Below are 17,020 nucleotides of genomic sequence, written 5' to 3' on the forward strand. Positions count from 1 at the left end.
TTCTATGTTCCCAACTTTAGACGAAAATTTCCTTTGAGGCTAAACCTGGCTGTGGTCTCAGAGGGCAGAGTTTGCTCTAGCCAGCGAGTCTCTGCTGAGCAGCAGCAGGAAAAGAGAAGGCAGGGCAGTCCCCAGCCTGTGCTGTGATGAACTCTGAACTGGAGCAGGGAGCCGAGCAGCAGTTGGGAATGGCAGTCAGAGTAGGATCAAGCTCTGTAGCTACAACTAAGCCACTGCTCACTCAGCAAATGGCACCACAACCTGCGCAATGTCCTTGGTGATGGCAACCAGTTCCATGGTTTTCACTTTTGTGAGCCCAAAAACCTATTTTTTCCAGCTTACTCAGGTATTCAAAGAAAATAATTCATACCACTCAAATGAAAAGAAACTGACATATAATCCTAAAAATTTGCAATAAGAGATACAACTAGCTTGAGAATCAAGTTGCATCTCTCTGATTGACACATTAATTTAAAAGCTAAACGCTCTGAGGATTTTTTGGGAAATCTAAATCAAAGTGCTCAACAATGAAGCTACAGCGATTCCTAATGAATTGTCCTTCTAGACTCTCAGGGTGTTTCTGTTCAAAAGACTCACTAAGGCAATGTCTAAAAACAAACTTCTAGCCTGGACCCACCCCTTCCCACCATGTACCTTTCTTTCTATTTCTGAAGTCCATTCTTTTCCTGTCCCACTACTTTTCTGATTGCATATTTCAAACTACTGAAATATTTGTATTTAATCATGCCTAGGTTTCAAGGTTTTTAAACATTTTTTAAGTTTTTTAAATAGACATGTTGAGACCATATTAAATGGAAGGTGAAATGGTAACTAGGGAGGAAAAAACCTTCCTAAAGCTATGCATAAGACAAAAAATTAAGAATAGCTAAAACAAACAAATTTAAATCTGTGACTTGAGTAAGAAACACAGAGCCACTTTCTCTTTTCTTCAGGTATTCTGAAAAAAAAGTATATTAATAATTCCCTTAATTACAACTGATCTAACCAGATCATTCAGAAATAGATTCTAATCTGAGAATCACAAAACTATCCACCAAAACTGGATATGCCTATAGGAAAATGGGGTGAAGGGGGTGAGCAAATGAAAATGATTGCTTAAAGTGGTAAAATGCAAACTAATCATCAGATAATAAAAGATTTATAACATAACCTATACCCAAATTGAGGAATTCCTTTAAATCTTCACGCTGTCACAATAAATGTCATTATATGAGCAGATCTTACCTTCCTCTTATAAATTTAAATTATAATACATGTTGATTCTTCCACCTATTACTAAACAATAAGACCTTAAAACCTATCATTTCAAAGCACTAAGAAATGAAAGAGTTCCATCTTTCTCTATATCTTAGCTACCCACATCTGAGTGTAGAGAAAGTAACTCCCTTCAAGCCTTAAGTAAGCCTCATACAACTAGCATTGCCAGATTTGGAAAGAATTGCAACTCTTTTAGGATTTGACCCTCCAAATCCTTGATTCGTATTGACTTTAGCTGACATGCTAACATCTCCATTCTCTACTTTTGGAATGTCAAAGAGGGAAAAAAATAAAGAGTACAATGAACAGATTACATCCAGTATACTGAATGTACTGCATTACAAATTAAAATCAGTACACAGCACTAGCCTATTCTTAATTTGCCCTGCTGTACTGATATTATAACTCAGCTAAAGAATAGAATAGCTTTGGAATTATGAGAATAAATAATAGCTGTGTGCTATAGTAAAACATCAAAAATATGAAATTAGTATTGTCAGTACTCACCCTTAAGAGAGTGTCATTCTAATAACAACCGTAACCAAGAAACATACCTGCTCACTTTGATTCCATTCCCCTTGTTGCTTCAGAGATGGAATAGTCCAGATGCTTAGTTTCCCTGAGAAGTGAATGGCAGCAAGGAGCATCCCATCTGGAGAAAGGCTCATCTTAAAGATTCCATCCTACATAAGAATCACAAGATCAGAGCAAAGAATTTATGCTCAAGTAAAAATAACTTTCAGAATTAAATGATATTCTTCAGGAGTGTCATGTTATAAATCATCTTCAGTAATTCAGCTCCATAGCACTATAAACGTGCTCCAGCATACAGAAACAGACTCCTGACCTTAAGGAGTTTGTTATCTACTTTCCAGGGTTATAATTTACATATAATCCAAAACCCAAATATGCAAGCATTATAAACATACCTCTTTACATATCAATTACTATGAGTTCTCAATACCCCTTATGGTTGGTCTTGACTAGATTATCAATTTCTTGAAATTTGGGCCCATATCTTTATAAGATTCTATAGGTACACAATGCCTGGAATATGTTATACATTATAGATAGGCCAAAAACTCATGCTGTGGAGAAGAAAAAAAAGCGAGAAGGAGGAAGAAAGAAAGAGAAACAGAGAGAAGGTCTGACAATGATGGAAACACACAGCAAAGGGGAAAATAGTCCTTAATTTAGGAAACACTATGAAGGCTTAAGAATTTCCAGATTTTCCACCAAATTATCCAATTTAAGGAATTCAACTGTTACACAGAACAGAGAAATTTTATAATACACTGGTTTCATATAGTCAACCTACGAGTTCACAAAGGAAGGCTTATCTTTCTAACCCTTCTTGTCCATATAATCTTTCTGTCCTTTCCTACCAGAATACTAGGTTTTCTTAGTTGCCACGAACCACATGAACAGAGACTTCACTTGTCTACTACCTATAATAGATTCTAAAGAATCAAATAAACACTCACTAGACATCTGACAATTTCCCCTTCAGGCATTTATTAAGGACAGGGTCTAAGGTAGCTTGCCCATAAAGAATAAAACAGAGACCAGAAAATGGCAACCAACAACCATACGTCTTCTGAATGTTTAGAAAATCTAGCAACACAGAGCACACGTCCTCAAATGGCAATAGAACTAAATAGCAGATGGCCCCTTAGAAAGGCCATAAACTTTCCAGTTAGCCCAAACCCCCATTGCTCTAGTATTAAGGCCAAATATCAGCTACATAACTGAAAACTAAACATGACTATACTGAAAACAAAACTTATTACACCTAGTCCAATTCGCTAAATTATATTATCTACCTGGCTTCTATAAACATTTACGTTTAAGTCTTCAAGTCTCAGATGACTACGGCACATTAGCCATCAAAAACAAACAGAACAATTTCAAGAGATCACGAATGTTGTTGGATGAGTGGATAGATGGAAACATTAGCATCCTCTAATCACATCACTGAAGACCAAAATTACTTTACCTAGACATACATTTAGCCCAGAATTAAATGTAAGAAAGACTAGAAAACAAATACTTGAGAAAGAGAAGCAATAAAAGCAAAAGTTCTTCAAGAAAAATTTTAAATATATCATGTCCCTTCCTCTGTGATGGGCACGGGGGAAGGACTAGAAGATAAAGGGCCTGGAATCTTCCCTTCTCAACTTGAAAGTCGGTAAGCTCCATAGTTTTGCATGAGGCAGGCCTCAGAAACATAGATTTTTACTAGCTAAGAGAAAACTCTGCCTACCCTTTGGATTTTTACATAGGAAGAAACTGAGGACCAAAAGAGCAAAGACACTGGCCCGAGATCATCCAAGTGTAGAGAGCAGAACCTGAGCTATAATGCAGATGTCTCTAATCCCAATCCATGGCACTTTCATGAACTGGGATTCCAGTCCCCACCTGGGCCTTTCTAGTAGTCACAAGCATGCTCCTCAGTACAAATTATGGTCAAGTATAATTAGTCACATGTGATCTGTATAGTAATTCCCAGACATTACAAATGCTCCATTAAACAACTCAAATAAAAGTGCTCTGAAAGCAAGAAAGACGTTTATGAATCTCTTTAACAAAAACACAAAAAGTATACTGAATAATTTAATAATAGCAATGTGACCAGGAAAGTAATGAATGAATATGTTAAATTTTCATTTTTTTAAAATCTCTCCCTTCTGATGGGATTCAGGACATATTACCACAAAATATGACACCTTAGCATTTGAGAAGACACCAGAAGCAGGAAGGTCACTCTCACCTTCCCCCCACCCTTCCCCCATGAAGCAAGTCATAAAACCTAGGAAGGGTTTTCTGACCTTACTCTCAAGCAAGTCATTAGATCCTCATTCAAGAGGCATCCTCCCTAAACCTGGAGGAAAAGAACATCCGTATTTCTGTAGACAGAGTCACAAAGAAGAATATGAACAAACATGACTTGATAAGTTCCCCCTAGTTTATTACCATTAGATCATACTTATCCAATCACACCACTCACAACTATTCATTTTTCTTCTTCAAACCTAGCATTTAAAAATACAGAGGTTTCCCCATTTCTTTGAGTCTTCACTTCCTTATGAAGCCTCCCATGGCACATAAAATTTGTATTAAATAAATCAAATGCTTGCTCCAGAGAAAATGCTGGAAAAGCAGAAGGGTAAGCCAATTCACCTTACCTGTTCTCGTCCCTGGCGACTGTAAAACTTGACACTTAACATCCTTAACAGACCCAGTGTCTTTGGTACCTACAAAATAAATGCACATCATAGGAAGAAAGATAGAATGATCTCTCAATGAATAAAGTCCTTTTATCATGAAATGAAAACTATAGCAAATATAGTATTTTAAAAAATAATTAAGAAAATCACCAATAAGTGTCAAGGATATTAGCAAAATTCTGGGTTTTTTTGATAAAAAACTACCAAGTGGTAAAATCTTACAAAATATACTCATGATCAAATATATAAATAACAAGTCTAGTACAATTTATGCAAATTAGAATCTACTACAAGCTCTTCTCAGATGAGGCTGTCTCAGGTTACCATTTTGTCTTGGCATCAGCATGAAAAAGGCCAAAACTTCCAATGAAGTTTCATCCATTAAGAAATGACGTAAAGTGAAGTATCCCAAGAATGGAAAAATAAGCACCACATGTACTCACCATCAAATTGGTTTCACTGATCATTACCTAAGAGCACACTTAGGAATAACATTAATCGGGTGTTGGACAGATGTGGGGCGGGAGGGGATGAGTGTATACATACATAATGAGTGCAATGCGCACTGTCTAGGAGATGGACATGCTTGAACTTCTGATTGGGGGGGCGGTGAGGGGGAGGCAAGGGCAATATACGTAACCTAAACTTTTATACCCCCATAACATGCTGAAATAAAAATAATAATAATAATAAATGATGTAACAATTTAAAAAACAGTAGAAAAAATATTCATCATTTAGAAATCAATATTTGAAATAATAACACAAGACCATTTTTGTCCTTAGACTTAAGAAATATACTTAACAAAAGCAAGAATGAGAGATGACTACAGTAAAAAAATGAAAAATAACAAGTGTTCTTGAGGATATAGTGAATTTGGAACCCTCCTCCATTGCTGCTGGGAAAATAAAATAGCATTAGCTACTGTGTAAAAAGTTTGGAGGTTCCTCAAAAAGTTAAATATAAAATTATCATATGATCAGCAATTAAATCCTAGGTCTATACACAAAAGAATTGAAAATAGGTATTCAAACAAATATTTGTACATGAATCTTCACAGCAACCCTATTTACAATAGCCAAAAGTAGAAACAACTCAAACGTCTATTAACTGAAAAATGGATAAATGATATGCAGCATATCTATACAATGGAATTTTATTCAGCCATAAAAAGGAACGAAGTACTGATACATGCTAAAACATGGTTGATCCTTAAAAATATTATGGCAAGTGAAAGAAGCCAGATTCAAAAGGTCACATATTGCATTATTCCATTTATATGAAACATTCAGAATAGGTACATTCACAGAGACAGAAAGCACACTAGTGGTTGCCAGGAGCTGGGGGGAGGCGAGGAATAGGGAGTGGCTGCTTAATAGGTTCCTTCTGGGGTGATAAAAATGTTTTAAAGTAGTGTTGGAACACAGTGAATATATTAAATGCCACTGAATTGTACACTTTAAAATGGGCAAAGGCTAATATGAATTTTACCTCAATTTTTAAAAAAACCGTAAGAGGGTACTGTTGTGTTGAGGTTAAAAATTTTGCTACCAGAACTTCTGAGTAGCTTAAGCATTTGGGATGGCTTTACTGTACATCTCCCAATATTTCCTCCAAAAATAAAGAACAAGAAGGGGAAAATAAATCTACATGAAAACCATGCTCTCAGCTTAACCTGAAAATAGAGGATAACCCAAACTTCAAAATACCTGTAAGTAAAATGAGAAAAATCACTAAACCTTAGTGGGTCATCTCCATTGCCCCTGCCAACCCTGGAGTCCCCACTAGCCCTCACTGCAGCCCACCACAAGGCTTGGTGGGAAACAAAAGCAGATCAAAATAATACGATAGTGTCCAGGGAGGACAGAAAGGGATTAGCAAAGAAGTCCAGTGTCCATCTAAAACCAGTGCCAAGAAGATTAAGTACAAGTTGAGTCTGGAAGTACTAGAAAAGCATACAGGTTAATCAGACACGGACCACAGGGGAGGGACATAAGTACATGTGACATGAAGAGTCAGTCTCCCAAACATAGAGCTTTGAGAGAGAAGCATAGCGAAAAGGAGGAAGTGCCTTTTGCCAGTTGAGTAGTGAAGGGGAAAACAATCAAAGGGGGAAATTTAGTGTGCTGCAAGACAAAAGACAACCACAACATAAGAAGACTCACATACCCTTGCCCACCAAAACTAAAGCAAAAAATCTACTAGAGCATTTGAACTTTGCTACACTGACAAAAGAGGGCACCATTAAGCTATAGATCTCTTAAAGCATTCAAATACCATTAAAAAAAAAAAATGAACAATAGAAAGATTCACAAATACCTTACAGAAAATCCGAAGACAAAAGTCAACAAATACCAACAAAGGGAAATCATGCCCGAAAAAAACAAACTTGAACAAAAGAAACTTTAAGATGACACTCTAAACAGAATTAAATGTGTTCAAACAATCATTTGAGGATGAGGAAAACTTGAAAAACTATCAATGAGAAATTGAATAAGAATAGACTTGGACAAGAAAAATTAAAAAAACAGCTAATAATAAAACGTGTACTAAATTCAGGAAAGAAATAAAAGGAAAAGACAAAATTATCTTAAAATGAAGAATAAATTACAAGGTACTCAAGTGTAAATTTAATAAGACGTTTTAAATGCAAGAAAACAATGAAAAATGAAAGTGAAAGAAGTAAAAAGGAAATGAGATAAAGGAAGAGGTAAAAAGAGTCAAATAAAAAATACTAGAAACAGAAGACAGTAAAAAGCATCAACATTTGAATTATCAGAGAACCTGAAGAGGAAAAACAAAACCAAAGCACAGAACTAATATTTAAAATTATAATACAAAAAAACTTTCTAGAAATAGAAAAAGATCTGAATCTATACATTTAAAGAGTCAACACATTCCTGGAAAAATTAACCCAGAATGATCTACTTTAATATCCTAAGAAAGCTATTAGATTTCAAAGATAAAGAAAACCTCAAGACCCCTTGGGCTGGGCATGGTGGCTCATGCCTGTAACCCTAGCACTGTGGGAGGCCGAGGTGGGAAGATGGCTTGAACTCAAGAGTTTGAGACCAGCCTGAGCAAAAGTGAGACCCCCTCTCTACTAAAAATGGAAAAAAAACAGCCAGGTGTTGTGGTGTGCACCTATAGTTCCAGCTACATAGGAGGCTGAGGCAGGAGGATCACTTGAGCCAGGAGTTTGAGGTTGCTGTGAGCTAGGCTTCTGCCAGGGAACTCTACTCAGGGCAATGGAGTGAGACTCTGTCTCAAAAAAAAGAAAAAGAAAAAAAAAAAAGAAAAAAGACCTCAAAAAAAAAAAAAAAAGGACAAATAACATACAAATGGGAAATAATTTGATTACATAAGAATTTTCAAGTCCGACATAGAAAGCAAAACAATAGAGTGATATTTTTTAAAACTTGAATGGAAAAAAAAGGCAAGCCAAGGATTTTATAGCCAGACAAGTTTTCCTTCAGATATCGAGGCTAGAGAAAAACAATTTTGAACGTACAAAAACTTAAGGGAACTCATCACCTACAAGCCTTGTCAAAGTATCTACTAGAGAATAACTTCATCCAACCATAATACAACTGGGAAATCTTCAATAAAAGATCTGAAATAGCAATTTAAAATATATAAATGGACATCTAAGACTAAAGAAAGGCAAAGATGAAAGTTAGAAACTTATGTACAAATATTATATGTGTGACAAAATAGAAATAATACAACTGAAAAGGGGAGAAGAAAGGAAAAGAGGAAAATAAAATAAGCGGGTTTTATATAAGCAATTAGTAGGAATTAAAGAATAACAATAAAACTGATAACCTGGCAAAATACTGAAGACATTGATAACATCAATAAGAACAATTTCGGTGAAATCATGGAGGTTTATCCCATTCAAGTGAATTGAAGAGAGACTAGAAAGGAATTGGAATCAAGTATAGACAACTCTAAAATATTTAAAAAACGGGAAAGAAATGGGGTGGCAGGTAGAGGGCAAAGTAGAATCTAAAGAGTTCTTATGATGGGAGAAATAAAAGCATGCCGTATGCTGATAAACCTAAGAGATAATAAAATTCATGATGTAGGTAAAATATCCTTCAGGATACAAGAATGGGAGATGTAGTGGACAAACGGAAGGGTTGGCCTTCGCTGGAACAAGGACACTGCATCTGTCAGGACAGGAGAAAAGATACAACATACAGGCATAACTGCAGGCAGGTGGTGGGATATTGTGGAAGAGGTGTAATTACTTCTATTTTCTCAAGGAAAGAGGATTTCCCAGGGAAACAGGATTCCAAAAAGCCTGTATTCGTCCCACAACAACATTCTATACTGAAACAGCAGCAGTTCATTTTTATAGACTTTTTTCCAAAATTTTGATCTTAACACAAATAGACAATAATAATTAACACTGTAGATCATCTTACAGTTCATCAAATGTGCCTTCACATATATTACTTCATTTGATCCTGGTAAAAGTCTTCATATACCAGTGGTAAGTATAATAATAAGGCAGAATTCAAATACCAGCCTTCTGACTCCAGAGCCTGGGTCTTTCCTTTGCACCAGTTACTGAATTCTAATCTACCACCTATTATAACTTATTGCACTTATTTGTGAACATAGCTGTCTCCTCCAATATATAGCAAACACCTTGAGGGCTACTACCACTATCTTTATATTCCTAATACCTGGAGCAGTTGTAAAATGTTGAAACAATAAGTAAATAAAACTATCTCCCATAGATGACACTAGCATTAATTTGGAAACTTTGGTCAATGCATATATTGAATTTTGCATAGTCTCCTTTGCAACATAGCAGCCTTGTGAAAGACTAGAATATATGTGTCAGCAACATTTTTCAGTCAATACCTACCTCAACACAACAGCAACCTTAAATAAACAATAAGAGGAGGTTCAATGAGAACAATATCTGCCATCTGAAAAAAGGAACTAATCCTATAACTTCAAATTACTTTGAGGTGAGGGAAGGCTATGTAGAATGATTGTAAGTTTCGCTGCAAGACACAGCCACTAACATAATTAAAACACACTTGCAGCATTTCAAGAAGTTAATCATACAGCAGAGCATTCAATTTGCAATTGGATATTTCTTCCCCCTTATTCTGCCAGTGCACAAGCAATTTTCTTTTAAAGGACTCCAACACTGAAGCCTCAGGCCAAAGAGAGATGGACCATACATAGCAGAGAAGATTCCAATACTTCAGAAAGGAGTAAAGTGAAAGCACACATAAAGTCAAAGAAACCAAGGTTAAAAAAAGGTTCCCTAGTATATGACTCTGTGACTTCCCCTTTGCTGGCCCACTTGGTCACAAATATACCCTTGATTATACTGCACCAAAACACTTTCAGAGCTTGCCTATGTTATCTCTCCTCGTATCTTCCACACTCATTTGGTTTTTTTTTTCCTTTTTTTCCTCAACCTTTAATTTTGACAAATTTCATAATAGAAAAGCTGAAATGATTAAACAATGAAATACCAGCATAACTTTCACCTGGGCTGACCAGGGACAAACACATTCATTATCAAAACAAATGGCACATGTTGTGCTTCACTTTAATTTCTTGGTTTCTTCCCATACTCAAAAAACATGCGAGTTTATCGCCCACTACGTATCAGGCGGTGTGCTAATCACAAGGTCCATAATTTTGACCAAGTGCTTGCTTTCATGCAGTTTACACAAACAACCAAGATATGTAAGACCACACGGTGGCCAAAACGGTAAACACAATTAGTATTCACCAATATATAGTTTTTCTTACCTTTATGGACACACAGAAAACTACTCCCCAGCCCCCTAAAAGCTAGGAGGGGCCACAATACAACAAATCAACTATGAGCAGAGGTGATGTCTAAGACTGTAATAAGTTCTACCTCTCATCCCTGTCTTCCCTTCCTGAGGCCATAAATTGAGAGAGTGGGACCCCAAGAGTAACATTGATAAGCCTCCATAGATCCTTTAATCATCACTTGGAACAAGCTGCCCAGGAAAGTCATGGTGTCAACAGTAGGCTTTGCCATAAATGAGGACAAAATGTTTATGTGGTGAACCACAGAAGTTTTAGTACTTTTCATTTGCTTCTTCATATGATTGTTTGAATTATCACAACAGAGCCTACACTATCCTATTACAGCCTAAAAGAGTGTCTGACATAAAATAGAAGCTCCATAAATAATTATAGAATGAATAAATGAATGGACAGATGAATAGTTCGTATAAATATAAAATAATATGGAAGCAAGTATACCATGGTAGTTAACTTGGACTGGAAGCTTCTGCCAGAGTTTGTACTCTAATTCTGCCACTTGCTAGCTGGGTGACCCAGGGCAACTTGCTCAAGTACACTTCACTTTTCTGATCAATATACTCTGTCTAGTAACAACACCTACCTCGAAGGGTTACTTAGAATTAAGTGAGCTAATGCATGTGAAAGCACTCCGGACAGTCGCCAACACATAAAAAGTGCTTAATAAATGTTTATGTCTAAACAAGCAAAATGCAAGTAACTGGACTACTATTAGGTTGTTTTTCTAATATCTGAAAATACTATCACTAAAAATGAGTCCAAGCTAAACATAATACACATTAGTTAAATTTGATGTTTGAAAGATGTACTAAAATTACAGCAGCATTAATTCACTCTCCCCACTTAAGACAAAATGATTTCCTCCTCTTTATCTTACAAAGGGTTTATTTGCCTAAGATCTATTAGCAAAGTGAAATACTATAACTAATACTTACCACAGTAACCTTGTCTCCACCGTTAGTAACCTGCTTATAATAAGGTGATCCTGAAAGAACTCTCCAGGCAGAAAGGCCACAGCTAGAAGCTTTTGACATGCCCGCTTCAGCAGTTTCACAGCCACCAACTAGTAAAAGTCTAAAAAAGAGAAAAATATAAGGAATTGATAAATTGCAAATATGAACAAGATAATGGCAAAACAAAGAGAGCAGAAACAGTCACCTTCACAAAGAAAACTAAAGTTACTATATATTAAACCTAGAAGGCAAATATTTTAGAAGAAACAACCACAAAAAAAAAAATGTTTTTTCAATTATAACTTTACCTTCTCTTGTACAAAAGTAAGGCTTAAACATTCAGGCACCTGAAACCCCGATGGGAACTTAGAAATGAGGAAAAAATGTTTTAAGGTTGGCCGCTGAATATCAAAGAAACTGTCTGTATTAACACCAATAAACTTTAATATACAGATGTGTAGCCTCACTCAGATACGTAAGTATTAATTACAGCATTGTGTCTGATGCAATGAAATCACAATTACAGAATGTTAAAAATGACAGCTGAGAACACTGGGGTAGGAAAGAACTATATGGCAACGACCGCACAGATATAAGAATGGTTAGTAGTTTAGCTGCATATTATGACTGGTTCCCTTTCTGTTTGTTTTACTCCATTAGCAACTGGAGGCCAGTTACCAACAGGGCAAACAATTTAACATACACTAAAAGTTAAAAGACATTATTATGTCACCACTATTTGAACTGAGATGATTAATAATGGAATCCAGACAGTCAGGATTTTTAAAGTTATGTTCAGTACATCTCGCAGGGACCTGCATAACAGACATCATAATCACCTGTGATAAAAAAAAAAAAAGTTTGAAAGTAAAGTTTCAATATATTTAACACTACAATTATCACTGAATTATCTGTTGTTGCCAATGACAGCAGGCAACAGACATAACAGAAGAGAGAATCCAGAGATTTCTCAATGTTTAAATTAAAAAAAATAAAAAACCGTTTTCCTCTATGCTTTGGAAACTGTCCACTGCCTAAGAGGGAGGAGACAACTTCCGAGGAGAGGTTTCCCTGGCCACATCCACATGGTGCTCTCCCCACACAATCGGCCACTGCCCCAAATGGCAGAACACAGTATCCAACTCCCTTTACATCAAAACTTACAAAATATCTGTCATCACTAGGCTCCCATTCTGTCAAAAATAGGAATCATTTCATCCCATATATATTATTAATATTTTTCTAGGCATGCTCAACCAAATCTTGAAAAGTGTTAGTTCTTGCATAGAAATTGAAAGGTGAAAAAAAATCTTTGTAAGTCTCCTTAGAGTTGGCATATCAAAAAGACTGATTCAGTTATACAATTGTGTTAACTAAAGTTAACTTTTAAGTGTTACAAAATTATACATATCAGTACCTCATGATGCAACACCACGCACCCTCAGTATTGCCTCTTGCAGACCAGTAACCAGCAGAGGTGTACGCCCAAAGGTAGGAAAAGAAAACTAATACCTGTCTTCTGTTAATTCTGCTCACCTTGTGTGGCAGGCAAAATAATGGCCACCCAAAAGATGTCCGTGTCCTACTCCCTGGGGCCTGTGGATATGTTATATTACATGAATTTAAGGTTGCAGATGGAATTAACGTTGCTAATCAACTGACCTTAATATAGGGAGATCATCTTGGATTATCCCAATGTAATCACAAGGATCCTTAAAAGTGGAACGGGGAGGCAGAAGAGTCAGTGTCATAGTAATGTAACCCGAGACCCACTGGCCATCGCTGGCTTTGAACGTGGAAGGGGCCACAAGCCAAAGAATCTGGGCAGTTTCTAGGAGCTGGAGAAGACCAAAAAAACATTCCCTCCCTGAGCCCTGCTGACACCTTGATTTTAGCCCAGGGAGAGCTAAAGAGGTCAGACTTCTGACCTCCAGAACTATAAGATAATAAATTTGCTTTATGTCACTAAGTTTGCAGTAATTGGTTAAAGCAGCCATGGAAAATCAATATACACCTTGTTTCTTTCCCAGTCTCAAGACCCAGCTGACCTATCAGAAGCTAATTCCACCAAAAGCTCTCTTCTCATTTGACTGCTTGCTTTCTAACGTGTTTCTGAACTAAGCTAACAACATTAAAAGAACTCATCTCTACCATATACTCTTATATCTAAAAATTTCCAAAGTACATAAAATCCTTCCAGGTTTAACCATGGAGCTTAGCCCAAATCAAAATCTCAAAATCCTGAAAGTCATATAAATGTATTTTATTCAAAGAAATACAACTTGAGCCTTCACTCAAAGGCTTTTTCCCACAGATTTTATATGTGGCTCTAACAAGTTTGATCACAGCAAATCAGAAGCAAAAAATTTTAAGATGATAGCTTGAAGCAATCTATTTGAGCTGTTCCTACCCTAGGCAAATCCTCAGAGCTAACACATAATTAACCCTGTTCACCAGGGCAAAAGAGATTTTGGTCCAAAGTCAAGCTAGTAGTAAAAGTATTATTTGCCCAGAGCATTCATTCTTCCCAAATGATTCTATTACAGTAAAATATTTTCCCCAAAAAAGGTACATCCAGTGCAGATAAAATCGTATTATTGCTCTGAATCTAACTCTAAATTTGGAGAAAATACAGATGAAAAAAGAAAAACACCTTAAATAACATAAGAACAATACAATCAACAAAATTTAGATGGGGAAACTACAAAATAAATGACCTGGTTTCTTCAGAACATACACACACTCAGAGAAAGAGCGACAGACATGGGGAGGAAATGGAGGGTAGATCAGTGAATTAAAAGAGAATACAATCTGGATATTTGAAAATATCAACAAATTATTGTTAATGCTTTTGGGATATGATCATGGCATCATCTTTATGTTTTATAGTTCTTACTTTGTAGAAATATACACTGAAGTATTTGCAGATGAAATAATATGCCAAGATTTACTTCAAAAAAAATCCAGGGAAGGGTGGTGGAGGCATGGCTGGGGATATAGATAAAATGAGATTAGCCATAACTTGATTGTTGAAACTGAGTAATAGATGCAAAGGAGTCAGTATATCATTCTATTTCTGTACATGCTTCAAATTTTCCATAAAGAGTTTTTTAAAGTCCATTTGTTAGGAAAAACTCCTCCAAATAAGTAAGGACAAAGGGGTAATTTGGAATATCTAGAGTTCAGAATTTAATCACAATGTTTTTTCAATCAGAAAATGTGATTCATAAAATATACTTTTAAAAGCCAGTCATCTTATAATTATAATAAAAATAACATCCCTGTTTGAGAATTCAACACATTTCCAAAAGGCCAAACAGTTCCTTGATAACTGAAATGATTTCCCTCTAGCAATGTGTAACATATATTTTTATATTAACAACATATATTATATAGTAAATATATTAATATATTCATAATATAAAATCTCTATTTTAATTATATTTATGTTAACATATGTATGAAATTTTAAGTTGCCTGACTACTGAAGGAGTTACAGAACTGAGAATCCAGGTTTCTTATCTCCTGGTATTGACACTAGAAGACACTTCCTCTCTATGAATTCTGATAATATCATGACTATGCATAGATAAAATTGGTTACAATAGGATAAGATCCACTGAGAATGAAAAAGATTCAGTATCTGCTTCCAACCTGTCTTCCATTCATGCCAGACTGAAAAGTAAGTGGGAAAAGAAGCAGAAGGATGAAACCAGCATGCTGTTCCTGCCAGATGGTATGGCAGCTTTGGGACACTGATGCTCCAGCTATATGAATGCATACGTGTTCACACGTGCAAGCAAGAATGGCTACTCATGTGTGCTTAAAGGAGGTGACTTCATCAACATATTCATATGACTGGCAGCTACTGTGTGCAGAGCAACATGCAGGGCGCTGGGTGTACAGAGATGAACGTGGTATGCTCTCTACATTCAAAAGTTCACTCTCACATCCAGGGCAAATAAAAAGGGAGAACAGGTGGGAGCATGGAATTAAGTGGCATAAAAGATCTCCGCCCAATCTGAAGATGATAAATCAATCTAAATCCACCGAAGAGTTATCTCCAGTCATACATGCCAAGGGGTATTGACCCCATTTCAAGATGTTAATTTGTTCCATTACTTTATTGTTTTATAAGACTCACAGGGTTGACTAGGGCTGACCTACAAGGGATTAAGAAAATAAACATAAAAGCAGGCTGATAGTGATGCTTGGCCAAGTAAATATACAATCTCACTCAGATCACAGTGTTCACAATAGTCTTCCAGAGCAACACTGGCCAGAAGTGAAGAGGAACAAAGTCTCACTGATAAAAAATAAAGCCAGTCAATGAGAAAGGGGAGTCTGAGACCCAGCCCAATATACTCAATAAATGTTTCCTGAGTAATTCTGTGAACTTAAAGCTCCAAATTTCTCCTTATGTAGGAGAGAGTGAAGGTGCTATAGAGACCCATCTTCCCACTGTCTGTGTCCCTCTTGCTGGGTTTCAGCAGTAAGACAGCAGGAGATAAGGTGGGGAGAAGGGAAGTGTCATGGCAAGGGAGATAAGGGAAAGTGGGGCCACACACTGATTAGATAATGCTAAACTAAGAATCTGGTAAAGGAAAGCAGTGGGAGGAAAATTTCAAAATGTTGGCGAGAGATATAAGAGATATGAATGAAGAGAGATACCATGTTCTTTGGTGGACTCTCAATACCTTAAAGATGCCATTTCTTCTTATATTAATCTATAAATTGAATGCTATTTCACATAAAATCCTGGCAGAATTTTTCATGGAACTGAATAAACTGATTTAATGGAACTTAGGCAAATATAAAATTCCCATGGGAGAGCAGAACTCTAAGAAGAGCTAACTCAATTCACACTCATCAATCTTTCCCTTTATGAGTTGGGCTTGTGCATCTTGACCTGTAAATACTTTCCTACTCTGGTGCCTTTAAGACAGTCTTCTTCTAATTTGACTGTGTCAAAATTTAAAACGTCTATCCATAAAATGAAGACAAATCGCACTCTGGGATAAGTTTTATAACACATAAAACTAACAAAGTATTAGTAGGCAGAATTTATAAAGATCTCCTGCAATGAGTCCAAAAGAAAAATGGATGAAGAATAAGCAATAACAAGTCACACAAAAAGAAATCCAAAAGTCAATAATGCAGATTAAAACAACACAGATTTATACCGCCTACCCCTAGAATGTTTAAGGACATAGTAACTCTTATAAACTGCTGGTAAGACTGCAAATTGAAGCAATCATTTTGAAGCAACTTGATAATATCAAATAAATGCACACAACTGTTCTAAAGAAACTACAGAGAAATTTTTGCACAGGTGTATTTGCCTTCTGGTGATAGAATATTGTGTGCAGCCACTATTTATTATGCTGGAAAATTAGAAATATTTCAAAGGAATAAATGGATAAATAAACACAACAAATTGTTCAGGGTAACATATACAATGTAAAGAGAACAAATATAAAAATATATATTAGAAGGTCATGTACCAAAATCACGGTAGCTGCCTTTAGAGAGGAGGAAGTAAAAGAAAAGAATGAAAGTAGGAAATTTTGTTTGTACTATTTTCTCTCTTTTATTTATAGATCGGTGTGTATGTATACACATGCAGACACATACACATACATGTTAAAAAAAGACAGACTTAGCATTTGTTAACTGTGAGTAGCAGGTACTTAGGTGCACAGATGCTCAACTTACAGTGGGGCAACCCCA

At 36.1% G+C, this 17,020-nt stretch overlaps 1 protein-coding gene across 1 annotated transcript in view; it reads right to left on the reverse strand.

Annotated features, from left to right (window-relative positions):
• The window catches only part of NBAS (NBAS subunit of NRZ tethering complex), a 319,324-nt gene that overhangs the window by 255,354 nt on the left and 46,950 nt on the right, over positions 1-17,020 (reverse strand). Inside the window, exons 10-12 of the mRNA XM_045549061.1 lie at positions 11,273-11,411; positions 4,464-4,532; positions 1,833-1,961 (exon numbers count right to left, since the gene is read on the reverse strand). Of these exons, the coding sequence (XP_045405017.1) occupies positions 1,833-1,961; positions 4,464-4,532; positions 11,273-11,411 (337 nt within the window). The remainder of the gene's footprint in view (positions 1-1,832; positions 1,962-4,463; positions 4,533-11,272; positions 11,412-17,020) is intronic.

This window comes from Lemur catta, chromosome 4 (genome assembly GCF_020740605.2).
Source record: "Lemur catta isolate mLemCat1 chromosome 4, mLemCat1.pri, whole genome shotgun sequence".
NCBI lineage: Eukaryota > Metazoa > Chordata > Mammalia > Primates > Lemuridae > Lemur > Lemur catta.